Source organism: Panthera uncia (assembly GCF_023721935.1).
Source record: "Panthera uncia isolate 11264 chromosome D3 unlocalized genomic scaffold, Puncia_PCG_1.0 HiC_scaffold_8, whole genome shotgun sequence".
Taxonomy (NCBI): domain Eukaryota; kingdom Metazoa; phylum Chordata; class Mammalia; order Carnivora; family Felidae; genus Panthera; species Panthera uncia.
This window is the reverse complement of record NW_026057586.1, coordinates 57,446,272-57,465,403: the sequence shown is the minus strand read 5'-3', so window position 1 is coordinate 57,465,403 and position 19,132 is coordinate 57,446,272. Positions and strand designations below refer to the sequence as shown.

The 19,132-nt window shown below is 41.2% G+C and overlaps 1 protein-coding gene across 3 annotated transcripts in view; it reads right to left on the bottom strand.

Annotated features, from left to right (window-relative positions):
- Nucleotides 1-19,132, bottom strand: part of PTPRM (protein tyrosine phosphatase receptor type M) — a 790,291-nt gene that overhangs the window by 248,610 nt on the left and 522,549 nt on the right. For 2 of the 3 annotated variants that reach the window (XM_049619708.1, XM_049619706.1), the window contains exons 12-14: nucleotides 18,817-19,090; nucleotides 17,707-17,743; nucleotides 11,084-11,158 (exon numbers count right to left, since the gene is read on the bottom strand). In XM_049619708.1, the coding sequence (XP_049475665.1) occupies nucleotides 11,084-11,158; nucleotides 17,707-17,743; nucleotides 18,817-19,090 (386 nt within the window). The remainder of the gene's footprint in view (nucleotides 1-11,083; nucleotides 11,159-17,706; nucleotides 17,744-18,816; nucleotides 19,091-19,132) is intronic. The other variant, XM_049619707.1, reaches the window with a different exon arrangement.

The following is a 19,132-nucleotide window of genomic DNA, read 5'->3' as shown; positions in this document are numbered from 1 at the left end:
TGTGGGGAGCTGGAAGAAACAGATGATGCTGGTGCGAGTGAGTAGGCCACTCTCGAAAACAATAAAATGAACATTAAAACTTTCTTATGGTTCTTGCTAAAATAAATGGTTGGTTAAAATTGTGCTTTTTCAAAATGGGTTGAGGGGCACCTGCGTGGCTCAGTAAGTTAAGCATCTCTGACTTCAGCTCAAGTCATGATCTGATGTTTGTGGGTTCAAGCTCTGTGCTGTTAGCAGAGAGCCTGCTTGGGATTCTCTCTCTCTCTCTCTCTCTCTCTCTCTCTCTCTCTCTCTCTGCTCCTTCCCCATACACACACGTGGCCTTGCTCTCTCTCTCTCTCTCAAAATAAATAAACATGAAAAAGAAAACAAAAATAAAAATGGGTTGAAAAACCATGGGTTTGTTTTATTTGCAGTATAATGGTCTACTGACTCAAATATATACACATATATATATGTATATATTCTAAAGAAGACATGAATTTTGCATCTAATATAAAATCAGTCAAGAGTAGGCAAAATAAAAAGATTCTAAAAATTCATATCCTCATCAAAGTTTTTCAAAATTTACTAATGATATAATGAAAGCTACAGAATGCCTGGGAATAAGTTTAACAAGAAAGGTCACCAACTGTTCAGTCATCTGGTAAATACAGTGGACCACCAGCTAGGTGCCCATGCGGCTACATCGGGAACAAGACAGAGAGACGAAGCCCTGCCTGCCTGGGCTCCAGGAGGAGACACACAGTCATCAGGGCACTTCAAAAAGAAGCAGAGGGGCGCCTGAGTGGCTCAGTCGATTGGGCCTCTGACTTCGGCTCAGGTCATGATCTTGCTGTCTACGGGTTCGAGCCCCACATCAGGCTCTGTGCTGACAGCTCAGAACCTGGAGCCTGCTTCGGATTCTGTGTCTCCCTCTCTCTCTGCCCATCCCCTGCTCACACTCTGTCTGCCTCTCTCTCAAAAATAAACATTAAAAAATTAAAAATAAAGCAGAGTGATGAGTGGGACAGTGGTCTGGGGGCCAACAAGGCACTGACTTCAAGACGCTGGTCTAGGGAGACTTTTGGGAGGAAAATATGTCTACACTGAATCCTGAATGTTGCAAAGAAGCTGAAAATACGAAGACTAGGGGAAGAGTTTCAGCAGAGGGTGGAGGGAGTGCAAACTACCAGAGCAGGATCTGGCATGCTGCTTTGAAGAGAAAGGAGACCAGCACTGAGCGTGGGAAGTGACAGAAGATGAGGGCCAGGTGTGAGAGGGGCCAGACCGTGCGGGACCCTTTGCTGGGCGACAACTTCTGAAGCTGATGTTAGTGCAGTAGGAAGCTATCCAAAGGCATTAAGAAGAGAAGCGATGGAAAGGGACTTCAATTTCCAAAAGTCAGTCCGGCTGCCATGTGGCAAATGAGTCAACAGGGAGCCATGAGAGTAGTTAAGACACGTTTGCACTGGTCCCGGCTGGTGTGGTGGCCACGAGAAGGTGAGATATCATCGAACCTAAAATACATTTTAGAGGGGGACCTGACAAGGCCGGCCCTTACAGAAAACTCCAAATTTGTATTACAAGTCTTATAACAAGATTTGAAATTGATGGAGAAATCGATCATATTCCTAAAGTTGTGGTAACACATAGATTTGATAAGATTCCAATGAGAAGTTCAGTGGCATTTTTGGAACCCAACTGCCTGGGGTGCACTGGAATATAAATCAGAACACGGCAGATGAAAATGTCTGCCCTTAGGGGGCTTATATTGTAGGAGGGGGAGGAAGACAGAGCATGTAAGGTGAGAAGTGCTGGAAAAAGGAAGAAAGCAGCAGCCTAAGGGGGGGAAGATTGTATGGAAAGGATGGGGAAAGGTCTCATGGAAGGCTGCAGCATGAAGACGGGTTAAGTATTCATGGCAGACCTCGTGGAGAAGGTAGAATTGAGCCAGGACTTCAGGAGGTAGGGTCAAGTGGATATGTGGGGAAGAATATTCCCAAGCAAGGGGAAACTGGGAGCAAAAGGTCAAGGAAAGGAGCATGGCTGATGTGGCCAAAGAACCACAGGGAGGTCAGGGTAGCTGGCGTGGAATAAGGCAGAGGAAAGAAGGTAGAGAGTGCATCAGGGGAGTGGGGCCATCATTTAAGGCTGTAAGGACTCCAGGCCATCGGGAGGACTGATAAGCAGACAAGGAGGGATGTGAGGGATTCTTGACAAAGAAGATGGAGAGAATTCCAGTTTTATCACATAAGAAAATATCCTCAAAAACCAGTATAATAAAAGAAAAGTTATGCTAATAACGTAGGAAGACCCAAAGAGGACCATAACATAGTGTATATACATGTATCGTAATATAGGACAATATGGCATTTCACTGCTGTGAGAAAATAATTGTTTATTTAATAATAAGAGCCGGTCTAGCTGTTGTCTATCTGGAAAAACTAGCCCTCTCCCTTGGCAATACCCCATACCATATCGGTGGTAGTTTCTAGACGGATTCAAGAGCTAAAATTCAGGTGAATGGCTAAATAATCAGAGATGTGAATACCTTCTCCAGCAAAACAAAAACCTTGGAGAAATAGAGGAAAATGGGAACATATTCATTATCTGAAAATGAGAATTTCTTTATGCCAAAAGACACAGTAAAGTCAAAAGAACAGTGATTGCAGGGCGCCTGGGTGGCTCTGCCCAGGCGAAGCATCGGTTAAGCGTCTGACTTCAGCTCAGTCCATAACCTCACGATCTGTGAGTTCGAGCCCCGCGTCAGGCTCTGTGCGGACAGCTCAGAGCCTGGAGCTTGCTTCACAGTCTATGTCTCCCTTTCTCTCCACCCAACTCCCCTGCTTGCACTCTGTCTCTCTCCCTCTCAAAAATAAATAAACATTAAAAATATTAAAAAAAAAAAAAAGAACGGTGATTGACAGGAATAAGTATGAACAGAGGCAGAAGAAGAAGTGCACGTGGCCAGTAAACACAGGCGAAGATAACCAGCTTCAGGAAACGTCCGGAGACGTTAGTGCACCATACAGGAAACATGGCGTGGTAGGCATCCAGCGCAGGGGGAGCACTTAGCAGGCACTTAGCGGGAGAATGGGGGAATGAATTGCTACAATTGGGAAGGAAAGGAATATGGCCCTACATATAAAACAAACTTGCCCTTTGACCCATATTGGAGAATCATTACGAAATAAAGTTACAGGGGCCCCCCCGGGTGGCTCAGCCAGTTAAGTGTCTGATTTCGGCTCAGGTGGCGATCTCACGGTTTGTGAGTTTGAGCCCCGCGTCGGGCTCTGCGCTGACAGCGTGGAGCTTGCGTGGGATTCTCTCTCCCTCTCTCTCCGCCCCTCCTCAGCTCTCAATCTCTCTCTCAAAATAAATAAATAAACATTAAGAAAGCAATAAAGTGACAATGGAAAAACACGTACACAAGGTTATGTATTCCAGTTTCTGGTGGTTGTTGCTGTGAGTAGGAAAAAATCTAAAAGTGGTGAAAATCTGAATGCCCATTAACAAGGGACTGGGTGAACAGATCTTCACCTATCCCTATAGAGGAACAACTAGGTAACAGAATGTCCTAGATTGATATATATTGGCCTGAAGGAGAAGCCTAATAAGTGTACTTTACTTAGTTGGTGCAAAATGCAAGTGACAGAGTTAAGTAAATACACGGTAATGGGGAAAAAAATCTGTATATATTTGTATATATTTACATAGAAAGAAAGATGGCTATCATAGGGGCTGGGGATGAGGTCAGTCTAGACTTAGAGTAAACGTTTTCAGTATATCTGAGTTTTTATATGCTTTGTTCACTGACGTATCTCAAGAGCCTCACTCAGTGCCTGACATATAGCAGTTAGGAAATACGTGCTCGGTGCATCAATGAAGGAATAAAAAGGTGTACATCATCCCCATACTTTAAAACAATGTGTTAAGGTAGAGAAACGGTAATAGCTAACATTTACGGAGTGTGTACTAAATACTTTACTTGTGGACGTAATTCTGACAACTTTACTGTGGGTGAAGCTGTGGCTCCCACTTTACAGATGAGCAAAGTGAGGTACAGAGATTCAAAGTAACTTGCCTAAGGTCAATCTGCTGGTAGGCGACACAGCTGAGATGTGAACCCGAGCAGTTTAATTCTTCACCTGCCCAACAGTTATGCTACCCATAATGGTTTAAGAAAAAAAATTTTTTTTTACATTTTTATTTATTTTTGAGAGACAGCACACGTTGGGGAGGGGCAGAGAGAGAATGAGACGCAGAATCCAAAGCAGGCTCCAGGCTCTGAGCTGTCAGCACAGAGCCCGATGCAGGGCTCGAACTCACAAACTGTGAGATCATGACCCGAGCCGAAGTCGGACGCTTAACTGACTGAGCCACCCAGGCGCCCCTATGCATAACGGTTTTTAAATAAGTTGCTGCCCAGCCCAGAGGCCTGCATGTGAAGTAGCTCCCTGAGGCTTTCCCGTGGAACCCCACAGAGCACTGTTTGAGAACCACTTGACCAGATAATTTATAAGGTTTCCACCCCTGATGGTCTCCGGCAACCAATTAATGAGCATCTGTGGAACGGGGGATTTGAGATCGTCACCTTTTTTTTCCATTGTACCTCCCCCTACACAGTCACCACCAAACTTAGGTCCTCACTTAGGCTTCCATCTGAGTCAGCCCTTGACTCGAGCTCAAAACCCATAGGCTGAGACATACAGAATTTAGCACCCTCCTTCATTCTTTGTAAAGATGGAGGGACACACTTGTGTTCTGCAAAGATGGTGTTTGCCATAGGCCCGCTCCTCAGCGAGAGTCTGAGAAATTTCCTTGGGCTGTTGCTGGTGAACCTCAGTTTTGGTTTCTGTTCCTAAGGAAAAGGTGTCCTTCTCTGTGACCCAATGGCTAGGACCCCCAGGGGTGAAGGGCAGGCCTAAAGTGCCATGGTTGGCAAAGAGCTGCCCACCCAGGAGAGTGGGCACAGCGATGGGAGGGGAGGCCTGACCAAGCCAGCTTAGGGCTCAGGCCGAGGGAACCGCTGGGTGGGAGCGCTACCATTGCGTGTGCAGGGGACATTCACTGGTCAGCAGAACATATCAAGGCGGAATTCAACGTACCCCTAGTTGAATTAACCTCTGCTGGTTGTCAAATAACACCCGGAAGTATGAGACCAGGAGCCAAGAAAGCAGGCAATGAGATTTTCTCAGGCTGGGGTTAGTGTGATGTGTGGTGGGGACAAGGGAGCAAGGGGCCAGGAGGGCCCAGGTGTCAGTGAGAACACAATGTAAAGGGCTGCATGGGGTGTCAGGGCTGGGGGTGGGGGAGCAGGTGAGGCCTGAAGGGCTCAGGAGGGGAGAGAGGAGAACACAGGGCAAAAAGGGAGAAGTTCCAACAGACACTGAGGTCAAAGGAGCCCAGGGCTCAAGTCACAAAGGCTGGGATCAGAGTTCTGTCCCTGACTTCCCTGTGTAGCAGTGCTCTAAGGCCTGTGTACTTGAATCTAATGCCTTTGAGCTTACTTTTCTCAACTGAAAAGTGTGATGATGTTCTCTCAGGTGGCCATTGTGAGGACTTAGCGAAATAATGCCTGTGGAGGTTTCTAGCACAGGGTCCAAAACAAAGGAGCTTCCTGTATACGCTCAGTTGCTTGACTTCCTCAGCGGGGATCTAGTTCAGTGACTTCCATGTTTTATATTTTACATTAAAAAAAAAAACTCTATTTGCTTTAATTTTTTTTATGTTGTATATATTTTTGAGACAGAAAGAGACAAAGCATGAGCAGGGAAAGGTCCAAGAGAGAGGGAGACACAGAATCCAAAGCAGGCTCCAGGCTCTGAGCAAGCTGTCAGCACAGAGCCCAACGCGGGGCTCGAACCCACAAACTGTGAGATCATGACCTGAGCCGACGTTGGCCGCTTAACTGACTGAGCCACCCAGGCACCCCTAAAACTCTTGCTTTAAGAGCCACATTAGGGAGAAAAAGAAATTCCTTGGGATTTATTTCATGATCGCTTTGCAAAGATTCTCTCTGTGACCAAATTGGCAAAGGTTACATTGGCAAAGATTCTCTCTCTGACCAAATGCCAGCCAGGCTCCTCTGAGCCCTTCCTCCCCCAGGCCTCACCTTGGCCTGTAAGACTTGAGCAAACACTGATGGTTTTATTACTGCTCAAGGCTGCATACCACGGTGACCCATGTCCCTTAAAGTGCCTGCCTGAGAAAACTGAAGGCTGTCACTGGTTTGTTCCAGTGACACCTGAACACAGGGCTCCTGTGTCCCAGCCCCGGGGGTGGAGGAGAGGGAAGCAGCTTGACATTGATAAGCGCCAGTTGGCCAACCAGATGGGTGCCTCCTGGACCAATACACCCTTCCTGCTTTTTATAATTTTTCACTACACTGACTCTACTGAGCCTCTGCTCACATCCCCCCTTCATTCTTCCTTTAAAATGCCAGCCCCTTGGGGCGCCTGGGTGGCTCAGTCGGTTAAGCCTCCGACTTCAGCTCAGGTCACGATCTCACGGCCGTGAGTTCGAGCCCCGCGTTGGGCTCTGGGCTGATGGCTCAGAGCCTGGAGCCTGCTTCTGATTCTGTGTCTCCCTCTCTCTCTGCCCCTCCCCCGTTCATGCTCTGTCTCTCTCTGTCTCAAAAATAAATAAAAACGTTAAAAAAAAATAAAAATAAATAAATAAATAAATAAAAATAAAAAAAATAAAATGCCAGCCCCTCAGGGAGCCTGGGTGGCTCATTTGGTTAAGCATCCCACTCTTGATTTCCACTCAGGTCATGATCTCATGGTTCATAAGTTTGAGCCCCACTTCAGCTCTGCACTGACAGAACGGAGCCTGTTTGGCATTCTCTCTCCCTCTCTCTCTCTTTCTCTCTCTCTCTGCCTCTCTTTTGCTTGCTCCCCCCTCGACTCTCTCTCTCTCTCTCAAAATAAATAAACTTAAAAAAAAAGTCAGTCCACTCTGCACAAATCAAAATGGAGCCCACCTCTATCCCCTATAGTCAGGAGTTACTGAATAACATCTCTTTTTACAGCTTTTTTTTTTTTTTTTTTAATTTTTTTTTTTTTCAACCTTTTTTATTTTATTTTTGGGACAGAGAGAGACAGAGCATGAACGGGGGAGGGGCAGAGAGAGAGGGAGACACAGAATCGGAAACAGGCTCCAGGCTCCGAGCCATCAGCCCAGAGCCTGACGCGGGGCTCGAACTCACGGACCGCGAGATCGTGACCTGGCTGAAGTCGGACGCTTAACCGACTGCGCCACCCAGGCGCCCCTCTTTTTACAGCTTTAATGTCCAGCTGTATTTATCTTTGACAATACAGATATGCCACATATATCTTTTTTAAAACTTGGAACTTTGTGGGAATAGTCTTTGGCTAGTTCTCTATTTTTTTTTAGTACTAATTATATCTAGCAAGTAATTCTACATGCTCTGATATATCTGATTTGTACTTGAATCCCAGAAGCCACTTTGTTTATAAATATTCTAGGATACAGATCTTATCATATTAGATGTATGGGTTAACCAAATGGGATGATAAAAAAATTTGTTTAAGGAAAACATTCTCCACAGCATTTCAGAGCTAGCTGGGTTATTAAATCATAAACAGAAATATCTTAATATAAAATAAACAGCCTAGAGATATTTATAAAGTTAACTAAAAAATCTTAAAGAGAAATTTCTAGCATGTACAGCTTTTAATTTTCTTCCTAAAGCAGTTCTATATTACAGACAATTAATCACATAGTAAAGGGAACAAAGTAGAAACCAGAACCATTTCCAATTTCTAGAACTTTTTCTATGTGCACTCTTTAGAGTGCTTTTGAGGCAGATGGGACCTTTATTCCAGTTATATACCGTTTCCTTTCATAATCTCCTATATCCAGTGGTTTAATAAAGCATTTTTTAAAATCTGTGGGTTGCAACCCAATAGTGGGACATGAAATCAGTTTAGTAGGTAGCGACTGGAATTTTTAAACAATGAAATAGAATGAAATGGAACAGAATAGAACGAATCAGAGAGCGTCTTATTCAGTATGTAGTCTTGGCAGTGAGGTTTCTAATGCTTTCTCTTCAGTTAAACTTCTGTGTATGTGTATGTGTGTATATTGGATAATGATGTAGTTCACCGTTGACTGAAGACAAAACATTTCAGAAACACTCCCAGTGCAATGACAGGCCTGCTCATCAGACACACCAGCATTCTGCAGCCTGATCTGCCTTCGTTCAGTGAATCAGATCAGCTAGTATTCACGAGCATTTTGCTGTGTCCGGAAGTCCTGGCATGGACACCAGGTTACCAGGATGCTTGTTTACTTTGGTGTTAGACGAGCGAGTGAGGTCCCATCTGGGCCAAGGAAAGCCCAAGCGGCATGTGCCACATTCCGGGACAAAGGAACTATGCTGCGGAGGACAATCTCGTCAGAGCTTCCGTGTGTAAGTACAGCCTTGAACAGCACTTGTAGGAGTAGGAGGTCAGCACAATTAAAACAAAATGAACAAAAACACTGCTGAGGGCACTTCACAATGTATCCCTCATGCATCTCCTGTTGGCTTCTGGAAGGCACCATATTGATCTAATAAACAAAACCACAACCGGCCAATCGGTCACAGATGTGCAATGTTCAGAATTGTCCCACTGACCATTTCCTAAGCTGCTGCACACGATGAGAAAGGTTTTGAAATACATGTCCTGTCTGCCCATTAGTTACCAAACTATTGTCCTTTCCTAACTGCTAAATGACCAGCATGATAGTGATTTTCATTCCTAAGAACATGTGGGTACGTAGGTTTTGATGTGACTGATGCAAAATGCCTGATGCCAAGAGCCTGGGCAACCACACAAAGTAAAACTCTTTATAAGACTTAGTAGATCTATATCTTGGCACACAGAGGGTGCTCAATAAATGTCAGCTAAGTGATTGAATGCATTAAGTCTCAAGCTTGCAGTATGACTCATGAATAAATCTATTAAAAAAGACAGTGTTACTGCTATCACAGTTGATGGCTGATGCAAATGGAAAATGCAAAAGAAATATTACTTGATTTTGAATTTACCTGGGTAAGATTACCCATCTTAAAACAAGCAGTAAATACTAAAAAAAGATCAGGAGTAGTTTTTTGGTTTTTTTTTTTTTTTCCTACTGTTTTTTTTTTTTTTTTTTGAGGCTTATTCTAACACTCCATCATTTTAATCCCTAATAAACCAAAGTAAATGATGGAGATCGCCTGCAGCCCTTAAAAGAATGGCGGCCATACACTCGCGCAATGTATGTGTCCTTCACAGACTAGTTCCCAAATAACAAGATACCCGGGATCTGAATGCACTGTGAAGGAGGCTGATTTATGAGCTATCTTCTTAATTATGCAAGTTTTGGAGAGAAATCTGTGTTCAGAAGTTTCACTTACTTCACTGCCTAGTAAACAGCATGCTTAATATGAAGGTTGTAGATACAGCTAAAGCCTTAGAAGGGGACTATTTAACTACATTGCCCATAAGCACTTGTTTTCGGATAGTGGGGCCATTTTTATTGGTTTGCTACAACCATAGGGCCAGTTCAGACTCAGCTGGTAGTCAGACTTGAAGGTTACTTTCAAGATAGACACCTAACCCGACCATGGGCCATGGGCCAGTCCTTAAATACGAAGGTTTTAAAACAGAGGACTTAAGAAAGATGCTACACTACTCCATAAGTACTTCTGTTGGGAAGAGAACTTCAGAAGTTCAGGATAAGAAAGGGTCTGTAACAAGCAGAACTTCAACCCGTAAAAGAAATATGCTTAGAAGAAGCTTGAAAACAAAGAGAAGCAGAACTATCAATAATAACCTTATAGCTCTTAGGCCCCGAAACAGAGGACTGAAAATATGTGTGGAATTCCAGTAGGGAAAGAAGTAGAATTAGCCTCCATTTCGTTACCTTCCAAAAATCAGTCTGTAAATTTGCTGAGTCTCAGTTGCTTTTATTTTTCCAAAATAACAAGCTCACAGGACAACTTAAACATTTGTGAATTCTTACCATGAGTTAAGCTACACTTTTTTATTTTCTTAAATGTTAGAGTATATTCCCTTGTTTCATACACTCAAAACAATTGCTGGAGTGGAAATTCTATGGAAAACAGCTGAGTTTTAACCATGCCTAGACTACATGCCATAAACTACAATGTTGATGATGTCTCTGAAACCAGAATTTGAATCCTGCCCACGCAATTATGTTAGAAATCTTGACAATGGCTTGCTTTTACTGCAGGACAAAAATTTGTCTCCTGGGGTTCTCTGACCACTCACCTTCCATCTGGAGTCATTTACTGGACTCTTTTCCTATAGGAGTTTATGCTGATGTCCATACACCTTTAGAGAGAGTACGGAACGGACAAGCTAATTTCTCTTTGCTACGTTCTCTTTCTGTGTGCTGCTTCTTCTATATAGAAGCACACAGTTTAACTCCATGACTCTAAGCCATTCGATTTTCTAAAAACTTCCCTAAATTATTCAATGCATTTGACTGGCAGAGGTACCACTGCTCTATATAAACACTTCGAAACAAGGCTCTATAAGGAATGTAGACAGCTCTGCTCCAGTTGTACGTACACGCAAAGCTGTTTGAACAGCGTCACCCCAAACAGCTCTGGGTGGCTTCATCTCAGGACTGTGTATGGCTCCGTGCGTGTGCACACGAGACCCTACGAGGTGGGAAGTGAAGTAAAGCTCGCTCACCCTGACACCACAGGGCCTTTCTAGGTGAATCTGCATAACTGGGCATACATCTTTATGTACTCTGATGGAAATCCTCTTTGATGGCATTGCTATCGCAAGTCCAGCAAATTTCATTCTGTACAACATTAGGCTGGAAAGGAACACACCGACAGACAAACACACAATGAGAACATGCAGTGGCGTTGTGCTTAATGCATGGGTATCAATGTGCATACACAGAAGAGGCCAAGCACATCACTTCATTTAATGCGGGCACAGGTCTGTACCAAGAGCCTGACACATTGTAAACAAGCCTTAAGCAGAGGAGGAAATGTAGAGGGGAAACAAAGCTGAGAAAAATGAGCAGGAAATGGGCAAGATGACTCATCTATACTTGAACATCTGACCTGTCAGCTGGTCGTCGCCTGCGGCAGGGGCGATGCGAATGTAAGGTGTTGTAAGCTGAGTCACGATTATCGCAGCTATGGCAAAGGAAGATTCCCAGGTCAGCATGCATGAGGGAAGAAAAAGCCAGACTGAAGCTAGGCTAGCAAGGAGAATCTCGATCAGTATATCACATTGTCTCAACTTTGTTCCAACAACAACAAAAAGAGAAGAAAAGAAAAAAGAAAAAAAAAACATAGCAAAGTGTTGAATTTTCTGGATTCTTTTCCCTTAAACAAGTTTTTGTCAGGCAGTTAGATTTCTAACTATGACACAGTTGCAAGCTTTGGCTGATATTTTGGGTAGGTCAACCGAAGATGTGGGGCGGGGGGGGGGGGGGGGGGTAGTAAAAACAAAACATACCTCCTAAATAAAGCTCTAGACTGAACAGTGTTTCCAAGTACTGTTGAGTGTGGTGTATAAGTGATTCGCTGCTAATTCTGATGATCCAAACTTTAGGCTTTTAAAATTTATTAGGTTGCTTAAAATTCTGCTGCTGAAGTCACAATATTTTCTCTTCTTGCTAAAATCACCTTTGTGGAGAACATGATCTTCTTTCATTAGAGACATTTTTCTATAAAGGGATTTCTCTGATAAGTAAATTTCACGGAGAATGTTTCCATTTAGGAACCTTATTTTGTCACATTAAGGGACTGGGGAAAATGCACCTCAAAGCATTGGTCGGTTCAAAAAACAAAAACTAATAACTGCCTTTGCTGTAGTCGTCATGGTTAACATGTGACCACAGACACGATTAAGATTCTGGAGGCAGACCAGTCGAGCTTCTTGGTTTGGCTGCACAGCTCAGCAGTTGTGTTTAAATGGTTAACATTCATGACACACAGATATCGGGGAAAAAAATAGAAAATTAAAACGTCAGTTCTAACATGATACAGCTGGAAAATGATGCAAAGAAAAAATATTGGAAAATTAAGGACAGGCTTACATGAAAGATTACTAATTTACATGGAACAGCCTGGGTGCTATTAGAAATGTGGCAGCGAGTAAGGAAAATAGATCATCTACCATCTGCAGACAATTAAACCCAAAACTGCTGCTGCATAATATTTTGAAATATCCCTCTGCACCATTCAAACGGTGCTGCTTCTTGTAACTAGACAACTGTAGCAACTGGGTTCAAGAGTGGGATAATCGTCTTTCTCACGTTATTAATGAAAACTTTCTAGTCTTGCTAAGTGAGATGAATAAACTACCAGTTGGGTCAGAAAGTGGAGAAACCCCAGGGTACTACGGAGATAATTTTCTCGATAGGATAGAGTATGCAGTTTTGCATACTGAGATAGCAAACTGTAAACAGTAAAATGTTATTTCTAAGCCTTGTTACAGGGTCGGTACCAAGTTTATACATAAAACATTTGCGGGGTCACAGACTGTTGTTCAACCAAAGTTCCTGTGTGGTATCCTGTTACTCACAGGAGAATGTGACCTACTCTGCTTTTTGAGAAAAAACTATATTGTCTTATCAGAAACAGAGCACCTATCCAATACTGAAAAAGGTCAACAACATGGACGCAAAGTTACTTGAAAATGGCGAGGTTGGGCAGCCATGTCTTCACAACTAAATGAAGGGCAAATTGCGGTCAGAGGCTCAAAGCCCCCATAGAAAAAGTACACTATAGGTATCAGGAGGGATTTTTATATGATCTCTAGGTTCTGCATGGTAAAGTGTTCATTTGTGACTATTATTTTTAGTTACAAGGACAAAACTTGAGTCTGTTACAAATTTCCTTAAAACAGGAGTCAGCCAGGCCACCGCCTACTTTTGCAAATAAAGTTTTATTGGAACACAGTCAGACTTAATTGTGCACACATCACCCACGGCTGCTCTTGCACAGCAATGGTAGAGCTGAGCAGTTGTGGCAGAAATCACATGGCTCACAGAGCCTAACATATTTACCATCTTCCCTTTACACAAAAATTTGCTACCCTCTGTCTTAAAAGGTCAATTACATTGTATTACAAAAGAGAATATTGTGAAATTTGGTAAAATAAAGTCAGATATTCCAATCCTATGCTATGAAGACAGTATCTAATAGTTGATAAATTCAGGGTCTCTTTTGGGTCCAAAAGTATGTATGGAAGAGTAAAAAGTGTATCAGACTTACAAAGTACCATTTCAGTTGCATGCAGTGGGGTCTTGTGGAATCTGATGAACCAGTATTTTACCAAACTCTTTTGCGTGACTTTCGTGTTCCTTGGAAAATTGAGTTTGGATCAAATTATTTGGGAGACATAGCGTTGAACAAAGTTAAACAGGTTTCTTTTCCTTGGTAACTTCTCAGGGGCCTGGCTATATTCATGATGTATATTAGGAAGACCATTTCAGATCAAGCAAAGAAAATACTTTCTCTCTAAAATGTTGAATGACAAATGTAGATCATATCTATATTTCTATTTCTAAATCCATAGCTAAATGATAGATTTGCATAGATGAGTGGTCTTACTATATAATTTGTTTTCTCGTGTATTGAATATGAATAATTAAAAGGAATCTTAATTAGCTGTGCATGTCAACATTCTTTTCAGCTCTTTTATTGGTGTGCTTTCGTCTGTGAGCATTGTGGCCTAGAAACGATGGTATTTCTTTGAACAAAACCGTGAATAGGAAAACAGTGTAGAGAAACTTCTCAAAGAGCCTAGTGATTAAAAAAAGAAACATTCAAATTTCTGAGTCTAGTTAGAAACTGTATAGGGACAATGGAAGTCCTTCAAAGTTTTCTGAAGGTCTTCCAGCAAAGTATATGTGCATTGGAGTACAAATGTAAGTTAAATAAATTACTGAGCTTAAAAACAGGGAAGCGTATTTTGCACAAAAAATTCACCTTAAAATATGAACTAGAATAATAGTTTGTATTCTTTCTGTTTAAGACTTACAGTGTAACTCCTATAATGCTTTTGGAAAGAATTTAGCATGTGTTTTCATGAGGTTTTTGTTTTGATTTCTAGTTACCCTACCGTCAGCCAAATCATAGCAAAGAAAGGAATAAGTACACACATCTGACTCCAGCCCCCATACACTAAAAACAAACAAACAACAACAACAACAAAAAACCCCAAATGTTTACAAACTCAAAATCCTCAAAAACTTAAGAGTGATATATTTATGTACCTAAGAAGTCTCACAGATTATACTATGCCTAACTTTTAGTAGGCGCTCACAAATGTTTTAAAATGAATGTGTAACAAGGAAGATGCCAAATGACTACACTGTCTAGGAGAAAGATTACTGGCATCGTGTTATGGAAAATATTATTGTATGGAAGATCGATGCAAAATATGCCGTTTAAATTGATTACTGTATCAATTAGAAAGAATGTGCCTCATGTAATATGAGAAATCTAATTTACTAACAAGAAAGGTTTTGATATTTAAGTGTATCCTGTCCATTTAGAATTGATAATCAACAAGGCCTTCCAGAACTAGCATAAAAGGAGTTTTAGCCCTTCTACTGACCGCGAGGCAGCCGTTAGGTATGCAAAAGCCAAAGAAAACCCATATACTAACTGCTAAGACACAGTCGGACCAGGTGGTCTTGAAAAGAATCCAACTATAAAAATGTGAATGTGATTAAAAATCAAAATAAAACTAAGAGGATCTAAAAACAGTTAAAAGCTATTCTGTTAACTCCACCATACAGGTTGAGGGTAACATCCAAACATTATGCATATCCTATAGCTGTATGGTGTCTTTATCTTTTAACTGAAGAGACAGAATATTCTGTGATGAGTTTGCCTATAGCCAACAATCAAAATACAGTCACATACACCTATGAGGAATCTAGATATATAAATGAAAGGATACAGGAAAATACAGGCAATCCCCCACACATTTGGAGATAGGTAAGAACATACCTTAGGCTTTTCCCCCATGTCTAATTTTTATAAGGCTTTATGTTAGTGTCAAAATATACCCTTGGAATAGGATTAAAATAATCACAACATTAAATTTATAAAGAGTATGAAATATATCTTTAAGAGACATACCCATACTTGAAATTACAAACTAGCTTCCTGTGAAAACAAATCCACCTCCATATTTTCTCTATAAAGATACTTGTCAACAGTTGTTTCATGAGAACATCAACATCTCTGTAAATTCAAAACGCTGCTTAGGAGTGTGGCTTCGTGCCTGAAAATGCAATTAAGCCACCACACTGTCAGCAATATGTGGCAAAAACACAGAAAGTTTGAACTTTTTTCAATTGCAAGCATCCTTCCTGCAGGGTACCAATAAAGTTATTAGAACTGCCTAGCTCTCTGTTTTGACTACGTAGTCAAGATGGAATGGCTTCCTGCACCACTGAAAGAGCTTTTAGCATGAATAAAGAAAAATTATCTGACTGTAGCAGTGGTGAAACATTAGACTGCACTATAAAGGAAGTTCACTGAATCTGCACACGTAGAACATAGTAAAATAAAATAAGACCAGACAGTTCGGTTTTAACCTGCAAGGAGAATATCTCCCAAGGTTACCTCCTATATTATGCTTTTACGAATGGAAGGACAATGTTACATAATGACTGTTAACACTGGTTTCCCTCTTTCCCCAATAGAGTTTATTTGGATAGAGTTTGTGGCTAAATAAACGTTTGCAAATGACTTAGAAAATATGAGTGGGGAATATTCAGTCAATCAGGTCATCCGATTGCCTAATCATCCTTTGGTGAATTGAAAAACAAATTACAATATTGATTAAATCTAGCTGATGGAAGAAAATGATCCAAATCACCATCTAATTCAATCTATTGTGAAAACAGCCAACGTCAGATTTCCATATCTACAAGGGTGTTATTTATATAATTATTTAGCTATGTAAATGAACGTGATGACAAATTTCATTGCTTTCAGAGTGAATTAGGCAGGGACTCAATTCTAATAAAGGGGAGAGCAGATACTTATACAATCTAATACTATAGTTGGTCTGAGGATCTGCTGGGTGAAAAGCCGTGAAATACAGAGGAAACACTGTGGGTAGGAGTTCAAAGGTTCGGGATTAAGCCTTGACCCACAGATTATCAGCTGAGTGACCCTGGTAAGTCAATTCACCTCTAAAAATATGCATTTTCTTCATTTAAAAAATAAAAACAGAAATACCTGCCTCCTTTCTCACAGTAATGTTGAAGAACTAGGTGAGACAGGTATGAAAGTGCTTTCAAACATTTTAGCTGCGATTTCAGTGGAAGGCATTATAAATTAGGCACTGCGGAAGCGGATTTACTCTTTCAGACCTTGAGGGTAAGGCGAATTCAGTACAACAACTGGAGCACGGGTGGTGGTCTGGATGGAGGCCTAAGAACACTGATACCTCATTCAAGGGCTTCATAATCCTTAGTAATTAATAGCTAAGATCGTATTACAGTTTATGAAATACACCAATCTCTGTAATTTCATTTAATGTTAATTTATCCCTAGAAATAAACGCACTTAATCAAGAAAAATATGATACTACAAAACCAAATGTTTCAAAATCAATACAAATAAATTCTTAGAACTAGAACATGAGCCCATGAGCACCTGGCAGTGTTTGGCACAGACCATGAAACCAAGAAATATTTGTGGAGCTAACGGAATAAAAAGGTCCTGGATCTTCATGAAATTAGAATTCAATGTGAATTTTGAACATGCAGATGGATGTCCATGATATATCAAACTATACTCCCTGCAAGGGAAACAATGAAATAATAAGGTATTTCTACCCAACAGAACTCAGGTGACTGTCTCTGGCCTGACTACATCTAGTGTGACAGACCCAAGGATGCCTTCGTGCCATCATTTCTAAATTGAGTCACACAGAACTTATCATGGTCATGGGTCACTTGTGATGGTCTGAGAGGGTATACTTAACTACAGGTGTTAATTTATAATGCCTCATTTTAAGGTGGGATTTTATATTTCTCAAAGCATTGTCTCATACATTTCCCATGCCCTGGTTAAGATCACACTCCAAGGTGAACAAGATGACATCACAGCTCGTGTGTGCACATACAACCGTACTTGGTTCTTCAGGAGGCTGTGTGTGGTGAGCTTATGACGGTTCAACCCCAGCCACTCCTACATCTTGTCCTTGATCGCATTTTCCCAGGATTTTAACCAGGCCTGGGAAACAGAAATTCCACTAAAATCACCCAGTTACTGGGTTTAGTTGCCCCGTGTTCCGTGAAAAAAGCCCATGCAGACTCCATTTGGGAGAGCTCTTATCACTAGGTACTTGCTTAAAAACAGCAGGCAGTATTTTCCTACTTTGCATACGAAGATTCATTAGTCACAGGACTACTGCATATGCTACTATGGTTTAAAAAACATGTACCGAAAGCACGTTAACATTCATTTTATTTTAAAGAATTCTGAAAAGGCTAACCACTGAAAACTCCTTGGAATGCAGTAACACGACTCCTTATTTAAAAAAAGTATTGGCATGAAATAGTATTAACTTCTAAGACTCTAATACATGCACCCACAGATAGACACGCTTATTTCAACGAAGTTAACCTTACAAGAAGTTCTGAAATACCATCTAAAAATTTAAAGGACATAAACTGGGAGAGCATCCCACAGTCTCAACCTACCTTTTGTGGCCACTCGGACACAGTCTATTTTGGTTTCCTGTGCCAAATAAAGAGGGGGGAAAAAGTCACTATTCGTGCTTTATTTAAAACAAATAAAAATATCTGTAGTTCTATTTAAATGCTGATAAGAAAAGAGCTCATTGTTCCGAGTGTGGTGTTAATCACACAATGATGAATTGCACTTAGATACATGCTCACACGATGATTACTCCTTGTACCATGCTCAGATACATTTTCTGGCTCTGGAGCTGGTGGCCATGGGCATTTTTGGAGCGGGTGACAAATGAGGAGCTACACATACAATGTCTCTGCCTACGGGCCCTGTCTTCTCCAGACCCTTGCTCACTCTGTACAGATACTACTGGAGAAGAACTTCTGAACTCAGTTCAGAAGAACTGAAGAAGAAGTATTTCCCCCCTTTTCACTGGCAAAAGTCAAGTCAATGATACTTAGACCCATGCTGTGAAGGAGGGAAACCATCATGGTGTCCAGAAAACTCCCATTTCTTTCTAAGGAGATTTTAATATCTTACCAGAGTTCTGGGTCGGTCTGAACAGAAAGGGGGAAAGAATTCAGGAACGACTCCATAGTTTTTATTTTGCTTTCATCTAATCTTTCTAAAGCTGCTTTCTCTCTCTCTCTCTCTCTCAAAAAAAAAAAAAAGATACCTAATTTAGTTACAGCTATAGGAAGCATAAACTCTTCTGAAACCAAAGAAATGGGACAGAATATGCTAGAAAGACAGATGTTGTGTATCTCACAAAATTTTAAATGAGCTGAATGTATGTGTTGTAGCTATACTATTTCCCTGTAAAATAGTAAGCGAAGCAGAATTGCTAGCCAACTTTTGGTAACGAGTAAAAACTGAAAATAAAAACCATCACGCTGACAACATATTCTCCCTACCAAAACAAATACAAATTTATTCATTTCTTTCCATAAATTTCTCTAGGTGAAGATAAGTTTACAAAGAAAAAAAACCACATACGTTTGTTCCAAGTAAACACACACACAAAAGCATGACTTTATTTCTTACCACTATCTTCCTTAATCTATGTTCACATTAATAACCCTAAATAGCCTAGGTAAACAGCCAGCTATAAAACTTACCCCATTGGCTCTACTAGCAGCTTGGAAATAAATTCTGTAGCTTTTATGGGGGAGAAGGGGAGTGTTCCAGTATCCGTTGTATGTCTTATTATCACCAATAGTAAAAGGCTGAGCAGCTTGGAGACTGTTTGCTGGGAATTCTGCAGCAAAGTAATACTGTGAGTTCAGTATTGATGCATTCTGGAAGTGAATTGGCACGGGGTAACACTTTAAGATTTCGGTTGTCTTTTTAGTTCTTCGAGGTCGTTCTTCCTCAACAACTACTTGATAGACACTAGGGAGGAAAAAAAGTATTGTCAGTGATATTTTATGATGA